Source organism: Tamandua tetradactyla, chromosome X, assembly GCF_023851605.1.
Source record: "Tamandua tetradactyla isolate mTamTet1 chromosome X, mTamTet1.pri, whole genome shotgun sequence".
In the NCBI taxonomy this organism is placed as follows: Eukaryota; Metazoa; Chordata; class Mammalia; order Pilosa; family Myrmecophagidae; genus Tamandua; species Tamandua tetradactyla.
This window is the reverse complement of record NC_135353.1, coordinates 171,831,393-171,849,275: the sequence shown is the minus strand read 5'-3', so window position 1 is coordinate 171,849,275 and position 17,883 is coordinate 171,831,393. Positions and strand designations below refer to the sequence as shown.

Below are 17,883 nucleotides of genomic sequence, written 5' to 3'. Positions count from 1 at the left end.
CAGACTCCAGAAGAAAGCAAGCCTGGCTGAAATCCTGATTTTGGACTTCTTCTAGCATCAAAACCACAAGCCAATAAATTCCTGTTATTAAGCCAAAACCAGTTTATTTTTGTTATAGCATCTCATCAAACTAAGATGCACTATAACTCAGGCTCCTGCAAAAGACCCACTTACATAGGTCTTTAGTGAGTCTTGGATGCTGACTATAATAGGAGGCAAGGACAGGAAAACTCCCCAACACAGCGAGGGAGCAGAGGGTCCCAGGAAAGTCTTTCTAGGAATAGATCCTTACTCTTCTCTAAGACCAGAGGCTGAGATAACCCAGGGCTGTGGTTGTGATCTGCACGTAGCTTCACACGGAGGCCATGTCCTCATTCCACTCCATTGCTGGTGATAAAACACACTCAGGCTGGTGGGCGGTGGGAAGGAACAGTAGGAAGGGGGAGGGTGCAAGACACGGGGAGCAGACTCACAGCCGGACCAGGAACGGGTGGTTGACTTCCTTCAGCACTGACTTCTCATTGTATACATGCTGCTCCTGCTTCAGCCGGATGACATCCGGGATACTCATCACCTTTAGGGCAAAGAACTGCTGGGCCACCTTCTCCTTGACCAGGTGCACACGCCCGAAGGTCCCTGTGCCTGCAAAGGGGAGAAGACATGGAAGTCATCAGCTCTCGTGACGATGTGGGAAGAACATGCAATTAAGCCAACACGAGGTTCCCTGGGGACCTTTGGAAGAGAATGCACCAATGACAGCAGCTTAGCATCCTACTAAATGCATGGAGATGGCATGTACAAAAAAGTTCCATGGAGAATCTTTATTGGAATACATATATTACCCACGTGCACACAGCATCTGCCCCTGAGGAACTCTTTAAATTTTGCAGACCAGTCTTCCCTAAAAAGCACACATATATGTACATTCACAAGGAGAAGGTTAATAGAAGTTATAGTAAGTGCTTCCCTTCAAAGTCCCTTTTTGTCTTCAGCCTTTCTAGATGAAGACGTGTGAGAGAGGCACATGGACTTCAACACATGACCCTCTCTTTTCTGACACCTACTAACACCTGGCAAAACTCATGTTATCTTTATTTCAAAATTTGCCATAGTATGCAATAAAGTGGACTAAGGCCAACAAAGAGACAATTATTCAGGGGGAAGAAATCTCAATCATAACAAATACAAAGAAAGTCACACCTGGGCAAGTTTTGCACGTTTGTGGAAAAGAGTCAAGTCCAGCACATCCATCACCCCATTTTCTTCCTCCACCTCATCTTTGTCTTCTCCATCTTCCTTGTCTCTCTCCTCCTCCCCATCATCTTCCTCTTCAGTACTGGCCATGGTACCTTGTCTTCTGTACTTCATGCAGGCTGGTCAATGCATTGTCAATGAAACCCCAACATTCCCATCTGATGCCAAATCCCAGACACCCCATGTGCCCTCTACACTTCCCAGCTTTGTAGTCCACATCACACTGGCTTTGATTTTAGGAACAGTGACCCAGGCCACATAACTTGTAATCCACGCTCTCCTCCCGTCGCGCTTCTCTCACCATTTATTTTCCTAAAACACAAGCCAGACCATGCCATTTCTCACCTTTAAAACACTCCATGGCTCCTCACACATGAAAATAAATTCCTCCCTCCACAGCCCAACCCTCAATGTCTTTGAAAATGGCCCAGCCTTTCTCAGATTTCTCTATCACTGACCAGGGACAGTCCTTCAAAGCTGGACTCCTTGCTTTTCACCAAACAATCTGCACCCACCTGCCTAAAACAAAACAAAGCAAAAGCAGCACTCGCATGCATGGCCATCCTGAATCAACACTTGAGCCTCAATGCCCTCTTGCCACCCCTGCTCCTATATGGTATTGGTTCTCTTTGGCCAGGTCATGTAAAAAATGCTCTGGGAAGAGGGAAAGCAGCAGCTGCTTCAACTTCTTAGGGGACAGGATTGGGAAGGTCTTTCCAGCTAAGGACTGGTAGAATCAGAGACACAAAAAAAGGGCAGGTGTTTGCTAAGTGGCTTTGTATACCAATGGTTGTATGTATTATGCAGACATTTGAGAACTTTTGTCAAATATGTACATCTCAAAACCTCAAATTTCAAGTAAATCATCTTAGATGCCTAAGACTGAGGTAACAAGGCACCACAAACTGGATGGCTTATAACAAGAGAAATTTATTCTCTCACCGTTCTGGTTGAAGTGAAGTCTCAAAGCAAAGTGTTGACCATGCCCCATCTGATGTCACTTGGGAAGAACAGATTCCACACCTCTCTCTTGGCTTCTGGTGTTTTCTGGCCATCCTTGGTATTCCTTGGCTTCCAAGCAGCATCACTTCAACCTCCTCCCTCTTCCCAGGACCTTCACAATGACTGTCCCCTAATTCCACCTGAAATGACCCTATTTCCAAACACAGTTGGGACTCTCTTAAATACTAGCTATTTCATGTAAAATTTACTTCATAAACTCATGTTTCCTGTGTCATATGGACAAGATTTCATTCCAGTCCTTGAGATCTCAAGGGGGGAATGAGGTTCTGCTCTAGTGCTGCTGATATTTACTGGGGGCAAAGGAGAACTAACACAATTAAGAAAAATATAAGGAAGTGCCACTTCTAGTACTGAGTGCTAAATTTTGGGAGGTGATGAAAAGTGATTGGATGGCAACACGAATGGATTTTCCAGAGATCACCTACAAAACCACAATGTCTAAGCTGATGTAAGAGACAAGGAGGAACCACCCAACAGGATCTAGGTCATGTCAGCCTGTAAGCCCAAGAAGGGAGCTGGGATTTTACTCTAAGTACAAGTATAAGATAGAGGAACTGAGGCTGGAAAGAGGGCAGGGAAAGGCAAGGGTTGAGCAGTAGACTGGCATGATTGAATCTGTGTTTTTAAAGAACATTTCTGGCTGCTATGAGGAGAATGGGGTATAGGAACTATTGCGCAGTACACTGTGACCCCAACAAGACATGTTCAACTTCTAACTCTGAAGCCTGGGAACATGACCTTATCTGGAAAGAAAGTCTTTGCAGATATGATTAGGGAAGTTAAAATGAGGTCATTTCAGAGCCAGAGAGTCAATTGATGGTTGTCTGGACATGCAGACAGGAAGATGCAGAGGGAAGATGGAGGCAGATGGGCAGAGTGACATGGCCACAAGCCATCCAACATTGACAACTGCCAGCAAGCAGCAGAAGTTGGAAGAGGCAGGAAACAGACTCACCGTTACAAGTTTCAAATGAGACCCAGCCAACCTGCCCACACCTTGATTTCTGATTCTGGCCTTTGGAGCTATGGGAGAATGAATTTCTTTTGTGTTAAGCCACACACTGTTTGTGGTCATCTGTTATAGCAGACTTAGATAACTAGGACAGGGCATAAAAAGACCCCAAAACATGAGCAATTCAGAGCCTCTCTCAGGAGTCTAGACAAGTGACAACTGATTATGGTTTGTCAATGAAGGATGGTGGTATGTGGATGGAGAAGGTGGAGAGTGAAGATGGTGGTGTGTGGATGGAGAAGGCGGAGAGTGAAGGGTGGCGGTGTGCAGATAGAAAAGGTAGAGAATGAAGGATGGCGGTGTGTGGACAGAGGAGGTGGAGAGTGAAGGATGGTGGTGTGCAGATAGAAAAGGTAGAGAATGAAGGATGGTGGTATGTGGATGGAGAAGGTGGAGAATGAAGGTTAGTGGTTGCAGATGGAGAAGGTGGAGAGCGTATGATCGTGTTGCGTAGATGGAGAAGGTAGAGTGGAGGATGTGCTGTGCTGATGGAGAAGGTGGAGAGTGAAGGATGGTGGTTACAGATGGAGAAGGTGGAGAGTGTATGGTTGTGCTGTGCAGATGGAGAAGGTGCAGAGTGATGGATGCGTTGTGCTGATGGAGAAGGTGGACAGTGAAGATGGTGGTGAGCAGATAGAAAAGGTAGAGAATGAAGGATGGTGGTGTGTGGACAGAGAAGGTGGAGAGTGAAGGATGGCGGTGTGTGGATGGAGAAGGTGGAGAGTGAAGGTTAGTGGTTGCAGATGGAGAAGGTGGAGAGTGTATGATTGTGCTGTGCAGATGGAGAAGGTGCAGAGTGATGGATGTGTTGTGCTGATGGAGAAGGTGGAGAGTGAAGGATGTCGGTGTGTGGACAGAGGAGGTGGAGAGTGAAGGATGGTGGTGAGCAGATAGAAAAGGTAGAGAATGAAGGATGGTGGTATGCAGATGGAGAAGGTGGAGAATGAAGGTTAGTGGTTGCAGATGGAGAAGGTGGAGAGTGTATGATTGTGTTGTGCAGATGGAGAAGGTGCAGAGTGGAGGACGTGTTGCGCTGATGGAGAAGGTGGAGAGTGAAGGATGTCGGTGTGTGGACAGAGGAGGTGGAGAGTGAAGGATGGTGGTGAGCAGATAGAAAAGGTAGAGAATGAAGGATGGTGGTATGCAGATGGAGAAGGTGGAGAATGAAGGTTAGTGGTTGCAGATGGAGAAGGTGGAGAGTGTATGATTGTGTTGTGCAGATGGAGAAGGTGCAGAGTGGAGGACGTGTTGCGCTGATGGAGAAGGTGGAGAGTGAAGGATGGCGGTGTGTGGACAGAGGAGGTGGAGAGTGAAGGATGGTGGTGTGCAGATAGAAAAGGTATGTGGATGGAGAAGGTGGAGAATGAAGGTTAGTGGTTGCAGATGGAGAAGGTGGATAGCGTATGATTGTGTTGCGCTGATGGAGAAGGTGGAGAGTGAAGGATGGTGGTGTGTGGACAGAGGAGGTGGAGAGTGAAGGATGGTGGTGTGCAGACAGAAAAGGTAGAGAATGAAGGATGGTGGTATGTGGATGGAGAAGGTGGAGATTGAAGGTTAGTGGTTGCAGATGGAGAAGGTGGAGAGTGTATGATTGTGTTGTGCATATGGAGAAGGTGCAGAGTGGAGGACGTGTTGCGCTGATGGAGAAGGTGGAGAGTGAAGAGTGGTGGCATGTGGATGAAAAAGGTGGGCAATGAAAGACGGTGGTATGTGGATGGAGAAGGTGGAGAATGAAAGATGGTGGTGTGCAGATGGAGAAGGTGGAGAGTGAAAGATTGGTGTGAGGATGGAGAAGGTGGAGTGTGATGAGTGGTGGTCAAAGTAGGTGACATTTTCCGCATGTACCCATTAGCCATCCAATCCAACAGGGAGGCTGGTAGGCAACCAGGCATCCCCTTACAGAGCTCTCTATGCAAATGCCACTCTGAGAAATAAAATCTGCTCTAGAAACGCATGGATCTCTGTTTTAGAGAGGCCTGATGACTTCCTGGTGAGAATGTTAGGTGGGGCAGCTGCCATGGAAATCAACAGAGCAGTTCCTCAAAAAGCTAAACAGAGAGTTACCGCATGACCCAGCAATTCCATTCATATAACCCAAAGAACTGAAAAAAAGAGACTCTGATTATGTGTACACCGATGTTCAAAGCAGGATTATTCACAAAAACCAAAAGGCGGAAACACCCTAAGTGATCACCAATAGGTAAATGGATAAGCAAAATGCGGAATACACATCCAATGGAATATTATTCAGCCATAAAAGACAATGAAGGTCTTTTATGGGCTACAACATGGATAAACCCTAAAAATAATTTGCTAGGAGAAAATAACCAGACATAAAAGGACACATGATACGGCTTAATTCTAACTATAAAATATCTAGAATAAGCAAATTCATATAGACAGAAAGTAGATTAGAGGTTACCAGAGTTTAACAGGAGAGGAAATGGGGAGCTATTGCTTAATGGGTACAGAGTTTCTTTTGGTGATTGAAAAGGTTTTGGGAATAGATAGTGGTATGGCACTGAGTACAATTAATACCACTGAGATGTACATTTAAAAATGGCTAAAATGGCAAATTCTATGTTATAACTATTTTACCACAATAACTTTTTTAAAATGTTGACTTGTGTTTTTTTTGCATTTATTTTTATTATCTTAATATTGCATTAAAATATTACTGATCATGATTACTGAGTTCCCAGCATTCCTGTAAATTTGGGGCTTACCTCAGCATAATCACTTGCAGATATTTAAACTCAGGGTTTTTGTCTCATCATTTCCATCCTTCTCCAAGAAGCAATGTGAGTGTACAATGCAAAATTGAATTATCCTTGTATATCTGCAAGAAGCCATCTAATGGATCAAATGGAATACATTTTGATTATGGCATACGCTGTGTCTCTGTTTCCTTCCATTAGTGGAGAGAACCCAGAGTGAGCTAAATTACAATTAGCATAGATAAAAGAGCTCAAACCCAGCCCTTGTATAAATGAATTAACTTGGAAATTCTGTTTCTGCATGTAACGTTTAAGCGACACCAGTATTTTGACTTTTCAAAAGAGCACCATAATTCTTCAATAAATTAAAGGGTATCTTAGGGGATGCTGGATGACAAAGCTCCATCCTCTCTAAGTATTTATATAAAGCTCATGCACAAATAGGGTTACAATGTACATAGCTGGCACATCTTGTGGATACTCTGTATCTTTACAATGTTTTTCTTCCCTTCTTTAAGTGGGGGAAAGGCTGCCTCCAAACCCACACATTCACCCTTGGAAAGGTGCAGTTAGAGGAACAGTTCTGGGCTCTACAAATTGTCCATTCAAGGACTACCATGACCTCTTAACTTTGCTTAGCTGAGGTCAGGGAGAAAAATAAAGCAAGAGTAAGAAAAATGAGAAACACTCTTTCATTCACTTTGGAGTGCCATTTTATCGCACAGAGGAACAAGAAAAGAAAAAAAGAATCATACTTCAATAATTTCTTTTAGCATTTCCTGTAAATCAGAATTGCCTCACTGTAAAAAAAACTGACTGAATTTAGTAGCTTATTAGAGAGGGGGAGAAAAGCTATCCGGCTTTTAACAGAAGTTTCCCATAATGAATATTTTAATACAGCAGAAGTAGAACTGATGGACACAATGAAGAAAAGAAACTGTCGAAGAAGTGAAGATGCAAATGATGAATAATAACACATTTTTAAAGTATGTTCTCATCAAAAGATGCATTGGAGGTAAAAGTGGAATTTTGTTAGAGTAAGGCAGTATCATGTCAATAAAATTATAAGGAACAAGGTTAAAGGGGGAAATGTAGGGAAGCAGGCTGCAAGGAAAGTGAACTGATGTCGTTTAGTTCATCAGTGTTTCTAAGGACCAAATTCCCATTTCACTGGGAATTAGAATCACTGGGACATCTCAATCAAGCTTGGCCTACAATTGGAGCTATGGGTCTTGGCAAACAAATTAACCCCTTTTGGCCTCAGTTAGGTCATGTTTTCCATAAGAATGCAACTTAATTATGAAATATATAAGTCTGCCCACACCCTAAAATTCCAATAACAAAAAAAAAGGCTGTTCCTCTTATGTTGAATATTTTTCCCCTTTTTCCTTCACAATCTTTCTCCATGGTCCAAAATGAGGAACTAGCTTATTACTGTACTGCATTTGCTGGATAACATTTTGTATTTTCAGTACTTACACCCAACCCTCAAACTTGATGGGTTTTTTATGCCTTCTTTCAAGTCAACACAGGTATGACTCAACAGATTTCTCTTCCTGCTCCTTCTAAGCTCTCTCTAAGCTGCGTCAGACTTAAACTCACAGAACTCAAAAGTTTACTTAGGACCACAGCTGATCGCGACATTGCCACAGAAGATGTGGGGGCGGGGGGGTCCCTCAATGTCACAATCAGATTACAGGACCACATTGCCAAGCAGGGTGTTCAAAATAGACAAAACCAGTAGGCTACAATGTTTAGCTTACCAGCTTCAAGGCACTGGAGACAAAGAAAACAATTCACGGTGTTGGTGGAAATCCTTATTGCAGTAGGTAAAGGGAGAGAGGGGGGAACCTCCAGGTTTATTTTGTTTTCACCAGACCCCCCCAATAAATAAATAAATAAATAAATAAATAAATAAATGGACATAAATAGGAGAAACTTGGATTAAGTTTTTTGGGCATGTCAGAATTGAAGAGTGAAAAGGGATTTTTGGAGTTGCTTTGTTATTCCATCAGCAGGAATGAATGAGTGAATAATCAACAAGGGAACAAGTCCTGTGAGCATGTCTCTTGCCTAAAGCAATAGATTTAAACGTCCTTTTTGTAAAGGTGGAAAATTATAGGCATCCACAGAGACTGAGAACCTGTAGAGAAGCACTCGAACTTGGAAGGAAGAATGGAAGGAATGTAAGAGCTGAGCTATGGACAGACTTCTGCATTCAAAATGTTCTCACCAAATCCATCATGGAAGTCATAGAACGAGCTATTTCAATGGATCAGATGGTCAAATCAGGTGCAAGCATCAAAGACGGTGTCCAGTAGCAAGCTTTATTCATTGCTTCAAGGACAGAGGCAATCAAGAGACTCAGATGAAGCAGAGAAGGTTCTAGAACACCAGCATCCCATAATCTGTCTTTCTCCATTGGGCAGGAACTTCTGGTACAGAGTAATAGCCGAAGTTTGGGCTATTACTTGGAATTATACTTGGAATTCCTTGTCCAGTAGGGAGATTTAAATGACCTCCACTGTGATTCACCCTAGGTCTGTCCCCATGTTAATAGAATTATATCAACACCAATTTCCAGGTTTTCATAATGTACTGTAGATATCAAAGACCATTATGGTGAAAGCTGAGGGAAGAGCCTATGCACCTCTCTTCGTTGAGCTATTTTTGGAACTTCTTGTGAGTCTTAAGTTATTTCCACATGAAAACTTATTTTCAAAAAAACTTTTCTCCATTTTATGCCCTGGAGAAATACAGAACTTATGGATGTTCTCCAAGGAGCTCTTTGTTATAAAGACACAGATTCAGGGTTTGGCCAGAGACATTTGGATAAAGGCATTCTGTTGATAAAGTCTGCTTCCAACGGAATCTATACCTAAACCCTTTCAGTCTTTTTTACCTGGAGGTTCAGTGGACAGGGAGACGAGACCAAACCAGGTCACCTGCCATTTTCCACCGCACCCTACCCAGAAGACATGCCTCTTCCAACATAAAAAGCAAATGAATGTTCCCCTTGGCAAGCTGCTGTAAATCCTTCCACCCTGCACACTTTCCTTGAAGTCATTCTTATTTTTAAAAAAACTGTTATTACCTTGCTTTTTTTCCACCACACATTTGTCTACTTCTATATTTAGCAGGAAGATTTCAATTTTTTCAACAGCATGAAAATAGACATTTCCTATGGGTTTCTATAAAAGATTCCTGAAGGTGCCCTTTGAGTCATCTCCATAAAGTTTGTAGGCTTCTCATTGCTAGGCCCATCCTACCATTCTCCCCTTCACATACCTGGCTGTTGGTAAAAACCAAGATAAACACAAAGCATGGATTGTAAGCTCTTGGGGACAGAACCACAGGCTCTCGGACACAACACAGCTTTGGCCCCCACCCTCCTTTGCACAGAGAGTCCCCACAGACGAACACTCCATGATCTTCTCCCCTACAAACATGGAACTGACTAGAAAGGATCAAATCTTTCAGCTCTTAAGAAGTCAACAGTCAAATAAATATAGGACCAAACAAAACAATGTAGGTCTGTAAGGTTACATGGCCAATCAACACTCTCAACGTTGTGGGAAAAAGCAAAAGAAGGATCAGAAAAAGGTAGTGATGGCTCCTGGTTGGATCTAAGGAAAGCTTGGAGGGCCAGTCTACAAGGGTAGGATTAAACCACCCATGGGTGCCATTAGATGAAAAGTTTTATATATGGTTTTTATTTCAAGGTAATATACATATTTGCTATATTTACTACCTTTAAGTGTACGATACAGTGCCATTAATTGCATTTACAATGTTGTGCTACCATCCCACCATCCATTACCTGAAGGCATGACAGCCCACACAAAAAACAACCCAAAGCATGACTGCCCATTTAGCAATCACTCCCTATTCTCCCAGCCCCTGGTAACCTCTAATCTACTTTCTTTCTCTATGAATTTGCTTATTCTACATATTCCATGTAACTGCACTCATACAGTATTTGTCCTTTGTGTCACTTAGCACAATGAAAACATTTATATGTAAACAAAGAGAGTTGGCCTGCCTCTCAAAATAAATGGGAATATTAAGTTTGATTTGGGTCATGTTTGCATTCAAATAGCCACTTTCCCACCCCAAAGACAAAGCTGGATACAAAAATCCTACTGTACTGAAAATAGAAAGAAAACAATCTGCATACGAAGGCATGAGTTGATTGTGCAGCATGGAATGGAATGCATTTGGAGACAACAAAAGGAACCAATGTAGCTAGGCGCATCTCCTACTGGGATAAAATGTATTGAGCCAAGTTTTTAAAAAGAAAAAAAAAGGTTTTTCTAAGGCTACTTCCCAAGTAGGAAACAGGTCATCAAAACCCACCTGACAATTACCAATGATTTCCATTTTCACTTAATAATAGTCTTGATGGCTTCAGAGCTAGGACTTCAGAGCTAGGACAAAAGGGCTCTCAAAAAGGGAGCGAAGAGCTGACATTTCAAGCCTTTTAAAGCCCCTGGAGAGCTTGCACATAGATCCTAGAACAGGATAAAGAGCTCCACTCTCTCAGGTGGTAAAGGTCCTTAAAACTTTAAACCACAAAGAGCCATTAAGAGGATTAAATAGGGCCCCTTTCATGGGGCTTTCAGCCAGGGTAGGGCAGCCAACTTGCCAGTTCTTAGATGCCACTTAGAGGTCATCTCGCCCCTTTCATTTTCCCATCATAATGGGTGTGGAGTGAGGTAGCATATCACAATGACCAAGGAGAAGACAGCAAGTGCTGCCCATCCTGAGAAACAAAAAAAAAGTGTTCGCCCCACTACTTGCCATTCCTGGGAGGTCGCCTGCCCAAAAGGTGCTCATTTAGCATCATAATAGCCAAATTATCACTATTTTTTTTAAAAAATCAGTTCATGTGGATATTGGATAATTTTGATTTTTTTTTTAACTGGGACTCAATTCAGCTAAGCACAGTGGTGGTACAGGAGATGAGTCATGAGTTCACTCAACTAGAATGCTTTGATTTTATCTTAAATTTTGAATCAGACTGTTTTGTAAAATGACATTTTACCTTGCCTCTTAAAACAAAAGTAACAGATATTTGGGGATCATAACTCCCCTATTTATAGTGTATTAGATTATACTCTTTCAAATAAAAGACTCAAAATGTATAATTACAAAAGAAAAAGGAATTCTCCCCTCCCTCCTCCACCTCACTAACAAATGTGATGCAAAAGAAATGCTTGGAATTCCTGGCTCAGCTTGGATAATCATATAAGTATGTCTAGTGTTAGCTGACACATGGGTGAGTCTTCCCCCAAAACAAAACAAGATTGGTCCTCAAACATTCTCAGTATCAGCCAGCTGGGTTAATGATACAGTTTTACAGCTACCATCCATTTGTGGAATTATGTCATGCCACCATGCTCCCCCTCAAAATTACAAAAACTGCATCATCCTTGAGAGCAGTATTTCTCAAGCATAGAGTTATTGACGCTCATGGCCAGGTAATTCTCTGGGGTGGAGGCTAATTTGTGCGTTGTAAGAGGTTGACCAGTATCCCCATTTTCTACTTGCTAGATGCCTCGAGTAACTCCTCCTAGATCTGAAGAACAAAAAAGACTCCAGGTGTCTTCTGGAAGGCAAAATAACCCCTGGCAAAAAAGCTTTACACATACACGGTCCACTAGAACTTTGTGTGATGATAAAAATGTTCCAAACACAGCTAAAACATCCACCCCAAGCTATCCGGAGAACAAGTGTCTGAAACATCACCAATGAGAGTGATGGGTTGAATTGTTTAATTTTATTTCATGGGGCTATTGCCTACCACCTTGGATAACACAGCTTTCAATTTTCCACTGCCCGATTCTCCCTCAACACTTCTGTAAAGCAAAGGCACTAACTCAAAATTTGGAAATGTTTAGAAAACTTGGTTCTGGACAATAAAATGGGTCCTTGCAGTCTCAGTTGTGAAGATAACATTACCCTCTTAAAACACTGATTTGGTATATATTGGGCAGGCCACGATGGCTCAGCAGGCAGAGTTCTCACCTGCTATGCTGGAGACCTGGGTTCGATTCCCGGTGCCTGCCCATGCAAACAAAACAAAATGAAACAAAACAAAACAAAAAGAACACTGATCTGATATAATGAAATTATACATTCTTTCAACCAACATTGACATTTTATTTCATGCCAGAGGCTGTGCCTGATGTTAGGCTAGGAAAGCAATGATAAGTAAGACAACTCAGCTCCCTGCCTTCATTTACATGTGATCAGAGAGATGGTCAGTAAATACAAATTATAATAATTATAAGTCTGATGAGTTCATTTGGGTTTAATGAGTATATTTAACTTGATGACTTCAGAATCAGTTTAGCACAGTGTGTAGAGGGACATGAGGATGCAACTAGCCTTGGTGTTGGGTCAAAAAAAACCTCTTTGAGGAAGTAAAATTTCAAATGAGAAGTGGAAGAGTGAGACCATAGGGGAAGCGGCTTCGAACTGACACGTCAAAGGCTCCTGGGAAGGTTTAGGAGTAGGAATGCTTGAGCAAAAGTGTAACTGTGGGTAAAGGGCCAGCATCACAGAAAGAATAAAGACTCATAAGGCTGAAGGGCAAACTTGAAAATTAGGGTCAGAGAAAGGAGCGATGTAGAAAACACTCCAGCAAGTTCTTCATCATCCAGGTAGCAAGAGATGTGAAGGGTCTGTCAGCCAGGAGGTGACTGGACTGGTCTGTTTGTCTGTTGTTGTTTTTTTTTAAAGATTTCTCTGCTATGTGTAGGAAAAAGTTACTGGAAAGAGTCAAGAATGGAAAGGGCAAAAAGGACTTTGTTGAGAATCACACCAGAGAAGAAAGTGATAAACTGAGGGCAGTGGGAAAGAGATGGCACTTGGCCATAGTTGAAAGTAAATTAAAAAAAAAAGTATGCATGGCAATTGACCAGATAGAGAAGGAAAAGGGAGAGGTGGAGAAAGATTATAGCTTATGGTTTCGGTATCGGAGTGGTTGGTGACGATGTTGACTCACACAGCATGAGGTCTGCTGGGTTCTTCTGTTTGGGGAAGAAGATGACAAACTCCATGTTGGACCCAGCGGACATATCGAGGTTGAGAGGTCTGATGGACACGTGGAAGTACGTCTTCCAACGATCAGGACAGAAGACTGTAGCTACTTGGCAAAATCTCCACTGTCTAATATAAGTGTATTAAAAACGGTTTCATTCCATTTTGGAGTGTTTGTAAGCAAAAACTCATTATAAATTTTGTATCAGATTGCTGAAATATGTGCTTGTGGGAAGGCTTTACTATTGTTTATTGGTAGCAAACAAGATGACTTAAAACATTAAGCTTATTTTAATACACTTGCGCATTGATTTATTCAGTAAATAGTGAACATCTACAATATACCAGGATCCCACCAAGTATCATTGGAGACACAATGATAAGACAAAACAGGGATGCCTAGGAACACAGTGGAAGAAGATAGGTTGAGTTTACCCCTACTCTATGGAACAAAGAGAGAAGTGACAGAAAAATGATTGAGAGCAGTTCCAGTGCAAAAGTGACCAGAGAGGGTCTTCTACACTATACAGGAGGGTCCAGGATTTAAAAAAAGCAGAGGAACTGGGAGAGAAGAAGGTTAATGGGTTTGGTCTTGACTCCACCAGGGTCAAGAGATGGCATGCAGAAAACACCTGCTCCAGCAGCTACATTGGGAGATCAGACCCCTCAGTTCAAAGCCTGGAGTTCCCTTAAGGAACCTTCAAGCCAGCAAACTTGCTTTCCCTGCTCATAGAGACCATCAAGCTAATGCACTGAGCCTACCACTCCCTTTCCATATGGATGCACAGAGCACTCAGGACAGACTGTAGAGAAGAGGAAGCAAGCAACATCACACACTGTAGCCCAGCACCCTGCACCCTGCCCCTACCATACATCTGCATTGTGCCCCACAACCCCATACCCAATAGTGCCATCTGATGGAATGATAAGAAAAGTCCAGTCTGGCAAACTGTCTGTCTAGCTTTAAACAGATCCTCAAGTAGAGTTGCATGCCTTGCATGAGGTCCAGTTCTTAATTTGGTGGGGAATTACTGACAAGACCTTCAGAGAAAACCCAAGCAAAAATACAGCTTTAGGTGAGTGAGAAAAATCAACTTTCAAAATAACCGTATCAAGATAACCAAATGCCTCAAAGCCAACAGAAAATCACAAAGCATATAAAGATTCTGGCAGATATGGCCCAGCCAAATGACAAAATGAAAACCTCAGAGGAGACATAGAACTTGGAATAACTAATCAAAGATGTTCATACACATCTCCCAAATAAATTCAATGGGATGGCCAATGACCACAGGTTATAAAAAACACACCAGAAGAGCATGAAGAAGACTTTGAAAGAATAAATAGAAAAACAGCAAATCAGAGAGATGAAAAATACTTCAAACTAAATTAAAAATATACCAGAGACGCACAACAGCAGATTTGAAGAGGGAAAAGAAAGAATAAGCAAAGTAAAAGATAGGACAATTGAATTTGAACGCACAAAATTACAAATGGAAAAAAAAAAAAAGTTGGAAAAAGTGGAAATGGATCTCAGGGAATTGATGGACAATATGAAGCATGCAAATATAAGATTCATTACTGTTCAAAAAGGAGAAGAGTGAAGGGTTAGGAAGATTCATTGGTGAGATAACGGGGGGAAAACTTCCCAACCCTTCTAAAAGACATAACTATGCAAATCAAAGACCAATGAGCCCCAAATAGAATAAATCCAAATATGCCTCCTCCAAGACACATACTAATCAAACTGTCAAATGTTGATGAGAAGCAGAAAGTCCCAAGAGCAGCAAGAGAACAAGGGAAAGCACAAAAGACTGAACTCAGACAGACACCATGGAGGTGAGAAGGCAGGGTATGATATATTATAGATCCTGAAAGAGAAAGACTTCCAGCCAGGAATTCTTTATCCACCTAAGCTGTCCTTCAAAGTGAAGGAGAAATTAAAATTTTCACAGACAAACAAAGGCTGAGGGAATTTGTCAATAAGATATCAACCCAACAAAAAATATTTGAGTTCTGCCAGCAAAAAAAAAAGAAGAAGAAGAAGAAAAAGAAGAAGGAGATCTGGTGGAGGGCAGAGTTGGCGAATACCAGTAAGGGCAACTTAAAGGAAAAAAAAAAGAGAAAGGGAAAAGAACCTATAGATATGACAAATAAAAACCACACAATAAGATGGTAGATTCAAGAAATGCCTTCTGAGTAATAACTGAACGTTAATGGACTAAACTCACCAATTAAAACATACAGATTGACAGAATGGATTCAGAAATATGATCCATCTACTTGCTGCTTACATAGAGACTCATTTTAGACACAAGGATACAAATAGACTGAAAGTGAAAAGATGGAAAAATATGTTCTGTGCAAGCTGTAATGAAAGAAAGCAGGAATAGTTATACTAATATCAGACAAAATAGTCTTTAAATGTAAAGCTGTGATAAGAGACAAGGAAGCACACTACATATTAGTAAAAGGGGCTATTCACCAAGAGGAAATAACAATCATAACTATTTATACTCCTAATCAAGGAGCTCCAAAGTATATGAGACAGACATTGGCCAAGCTAAACGAAGCAATAGATGTTTTAATAATAATACTGGAAAAAATAATAATAATAGTGGGAGACTTCAATACACCATTTTCCGCTGTAGACAGAACAATAAGACAAAAGATCAACAAGGAAATTGAGAAGTTAAACAATTTGATAAATGAATTAGACCAAATAGACATATATAGAACATTCCATCCCAAAACACCAGGATATAAACATTCTTCTCTTGGGCTCATAGAACATTCTCCAGGATAGGATCATATGCTGAGGCACAAAACAGGTCTTCATAAACTTTTAAAAGATTGAAATTATTCAAAACACTTTCTCTGATCTCGTGGAATGAATCTGGAAATCAATAACCACCAAAGAACCAAAAGTTTCACAAGTATATGGAGATTAAATAACACACTCTGAAACAATCAGTGGGTAAAAGAAATTGGTAAATATCTCAAGAGGAAAAAAATGAGACTACAATATATAAGGACTTATGGAATGTGGCAAAGGCAATGCTGTGAGGGAAATTTATTGCCCTAAATGCCTATATTAAAAAGCAAGAATGAGCAAAAATTGAGGACTTAACTGGTCGCCTACAGGAACTAGAGAAAGAATAGCAAACTAACCCCAAAGCAAGTAGGAGATGAGAAATAAAGATTAAAGCAGAAATAAATGAGTTGGAGAAATAAACAAACAAAATAACAATAGAAAGAATAAAGACAAAAGTTGGTTTTTTGAGAAAAATCAAGGAAATCAATGGAGCCGTAGCTTAACTGATGAAGAAAGATAAATAAACAAACAAAATCAGACATGAGAGGAGATTCATTATCATAGTCCCTGAAAAATTAAAAAAAAAAAAAAGTCATAAAAGGATATTATGAACGGGCAGGCCACAGTGGCTTAGCAGGCAGAGTTCTCACCTGCCATGCCAGAGACACTGGTTCATTTCCCAGTACCTGCCCTTTTGGGGAAAAAATGGATATTATGAACAACTATACACCAACAAACCAGACAACTTAGATGACATGGACAACTTCCCAGAAACGCACAAAAAATCTACACTGACTCGAGAAGAAACAGAAGATTTCACGAATCAATTCACAATAAAGAGATTCAGTCATCAGAAATCTTTCTAAAAAGAAAAGGCCAGGGTCAGATGGTTTCACAGGGAATTTTATGAAACTTTCCAAAAAGAACTAACATCATTCCTGCTCAAACTCTTCCAAAAATTCGAGGAAAAAGGAAAACTACCTAACTCATTTTATGAAATTAGCAGCACTCTAATACCAAAACCAGATAAAAAACTACAATAAAGTGCTCAAAAAAATACTAGCATATCAAATCCAATGACAAATTAAAGGAATTATACAGCATGACCAAATTTATATCAGTAATGCAAGCGTGGATTAACACAAGAATATCAATCAATTGATGCTGAAAACGCAACAAAACGCAGCATCTTTTTCTGTTAAAAACACTTCAAAGGGTAGGAATCCATGGAAACTTCCTCAATACGGAAAAGGGTATATATGAAAAACCCACAGTCAGCATAGTACTCAATGGTGAGAGACTGAAAGCCTTCCCCCTAAGACTGGGGACAAGACAAAGATGCCCTGTCACCTCTATTATCCAACATTGTACTAGAAATTCTAGCTAGAGCAAAGGGCAAGAAAGAGAAATAAAAGGCATCCAAATCAGAAAGAAAGAACTAAAACTTTTGTTCCTTGCAGATAACATGACACTATACATGGAAAATCCTGAAAAATCTCAAGTAAAGCTCCTTGGGCTAATAAATTCAGGAAAGAGGCAGGATACAAGATGAATGTGCTAAAATCAGTAACGTTTTAATACACAAGCAATGGCCTAACTGAGGAGACAATTAAGGAAAAAAATCCATCAAAAATAGCAACTAAAAGAAATCAACTATCTAGGAATAAATTTAACCGGGAACGTAAAGGACCTGTACACAGAAAACTACACAACTTGCTAAAAAAAATTAAACAACTAAATAGGTGGGAAAAGATTCCCTGCTCACGAATAGGAAGGTTAAATTTAGTTAAGATGTCAATTCTAACTGAATTGATCTACAGATTCAATGCAATACCAATCAATATTCCAACAACCTACTTTGAAGACTTGAAAAAGATTGAAATAGCTAAAAATATCCTAAAAAAAGAAGAATGACATGAGAGGACTCACATTTCCTGATTTTAAAGCTTATTATAAAGCCAAAGTGGTCAAAATAGCCTCGTACTGGCAAAAGATGGAAGCATTGACCAATGGAATTG

General features: G+C 40.8%; 1 protein-coding gene across 1 annotated transcript in view; it reads right to left on the bottom strand.

Moving 5' to 3' along the window:
• The window catches only part of PRKX (protein kinase cAMP-dependent X-linked catalytic subunit), a 98,879-nt gene that overhangs the window by 58,753 nt on the left and 22,243 nt on the right, over positions 1-17,883 (bottom strand). The window contains exon 4 of the mRNA XM_077147041.1: positions 474-642. Coding sequence (XP_077003156.1) covers positions 474-642 — 169 coding nt within the window. The remainder of the gene's footprint in view (positions 1-473; positions 643-17,883) is intronic.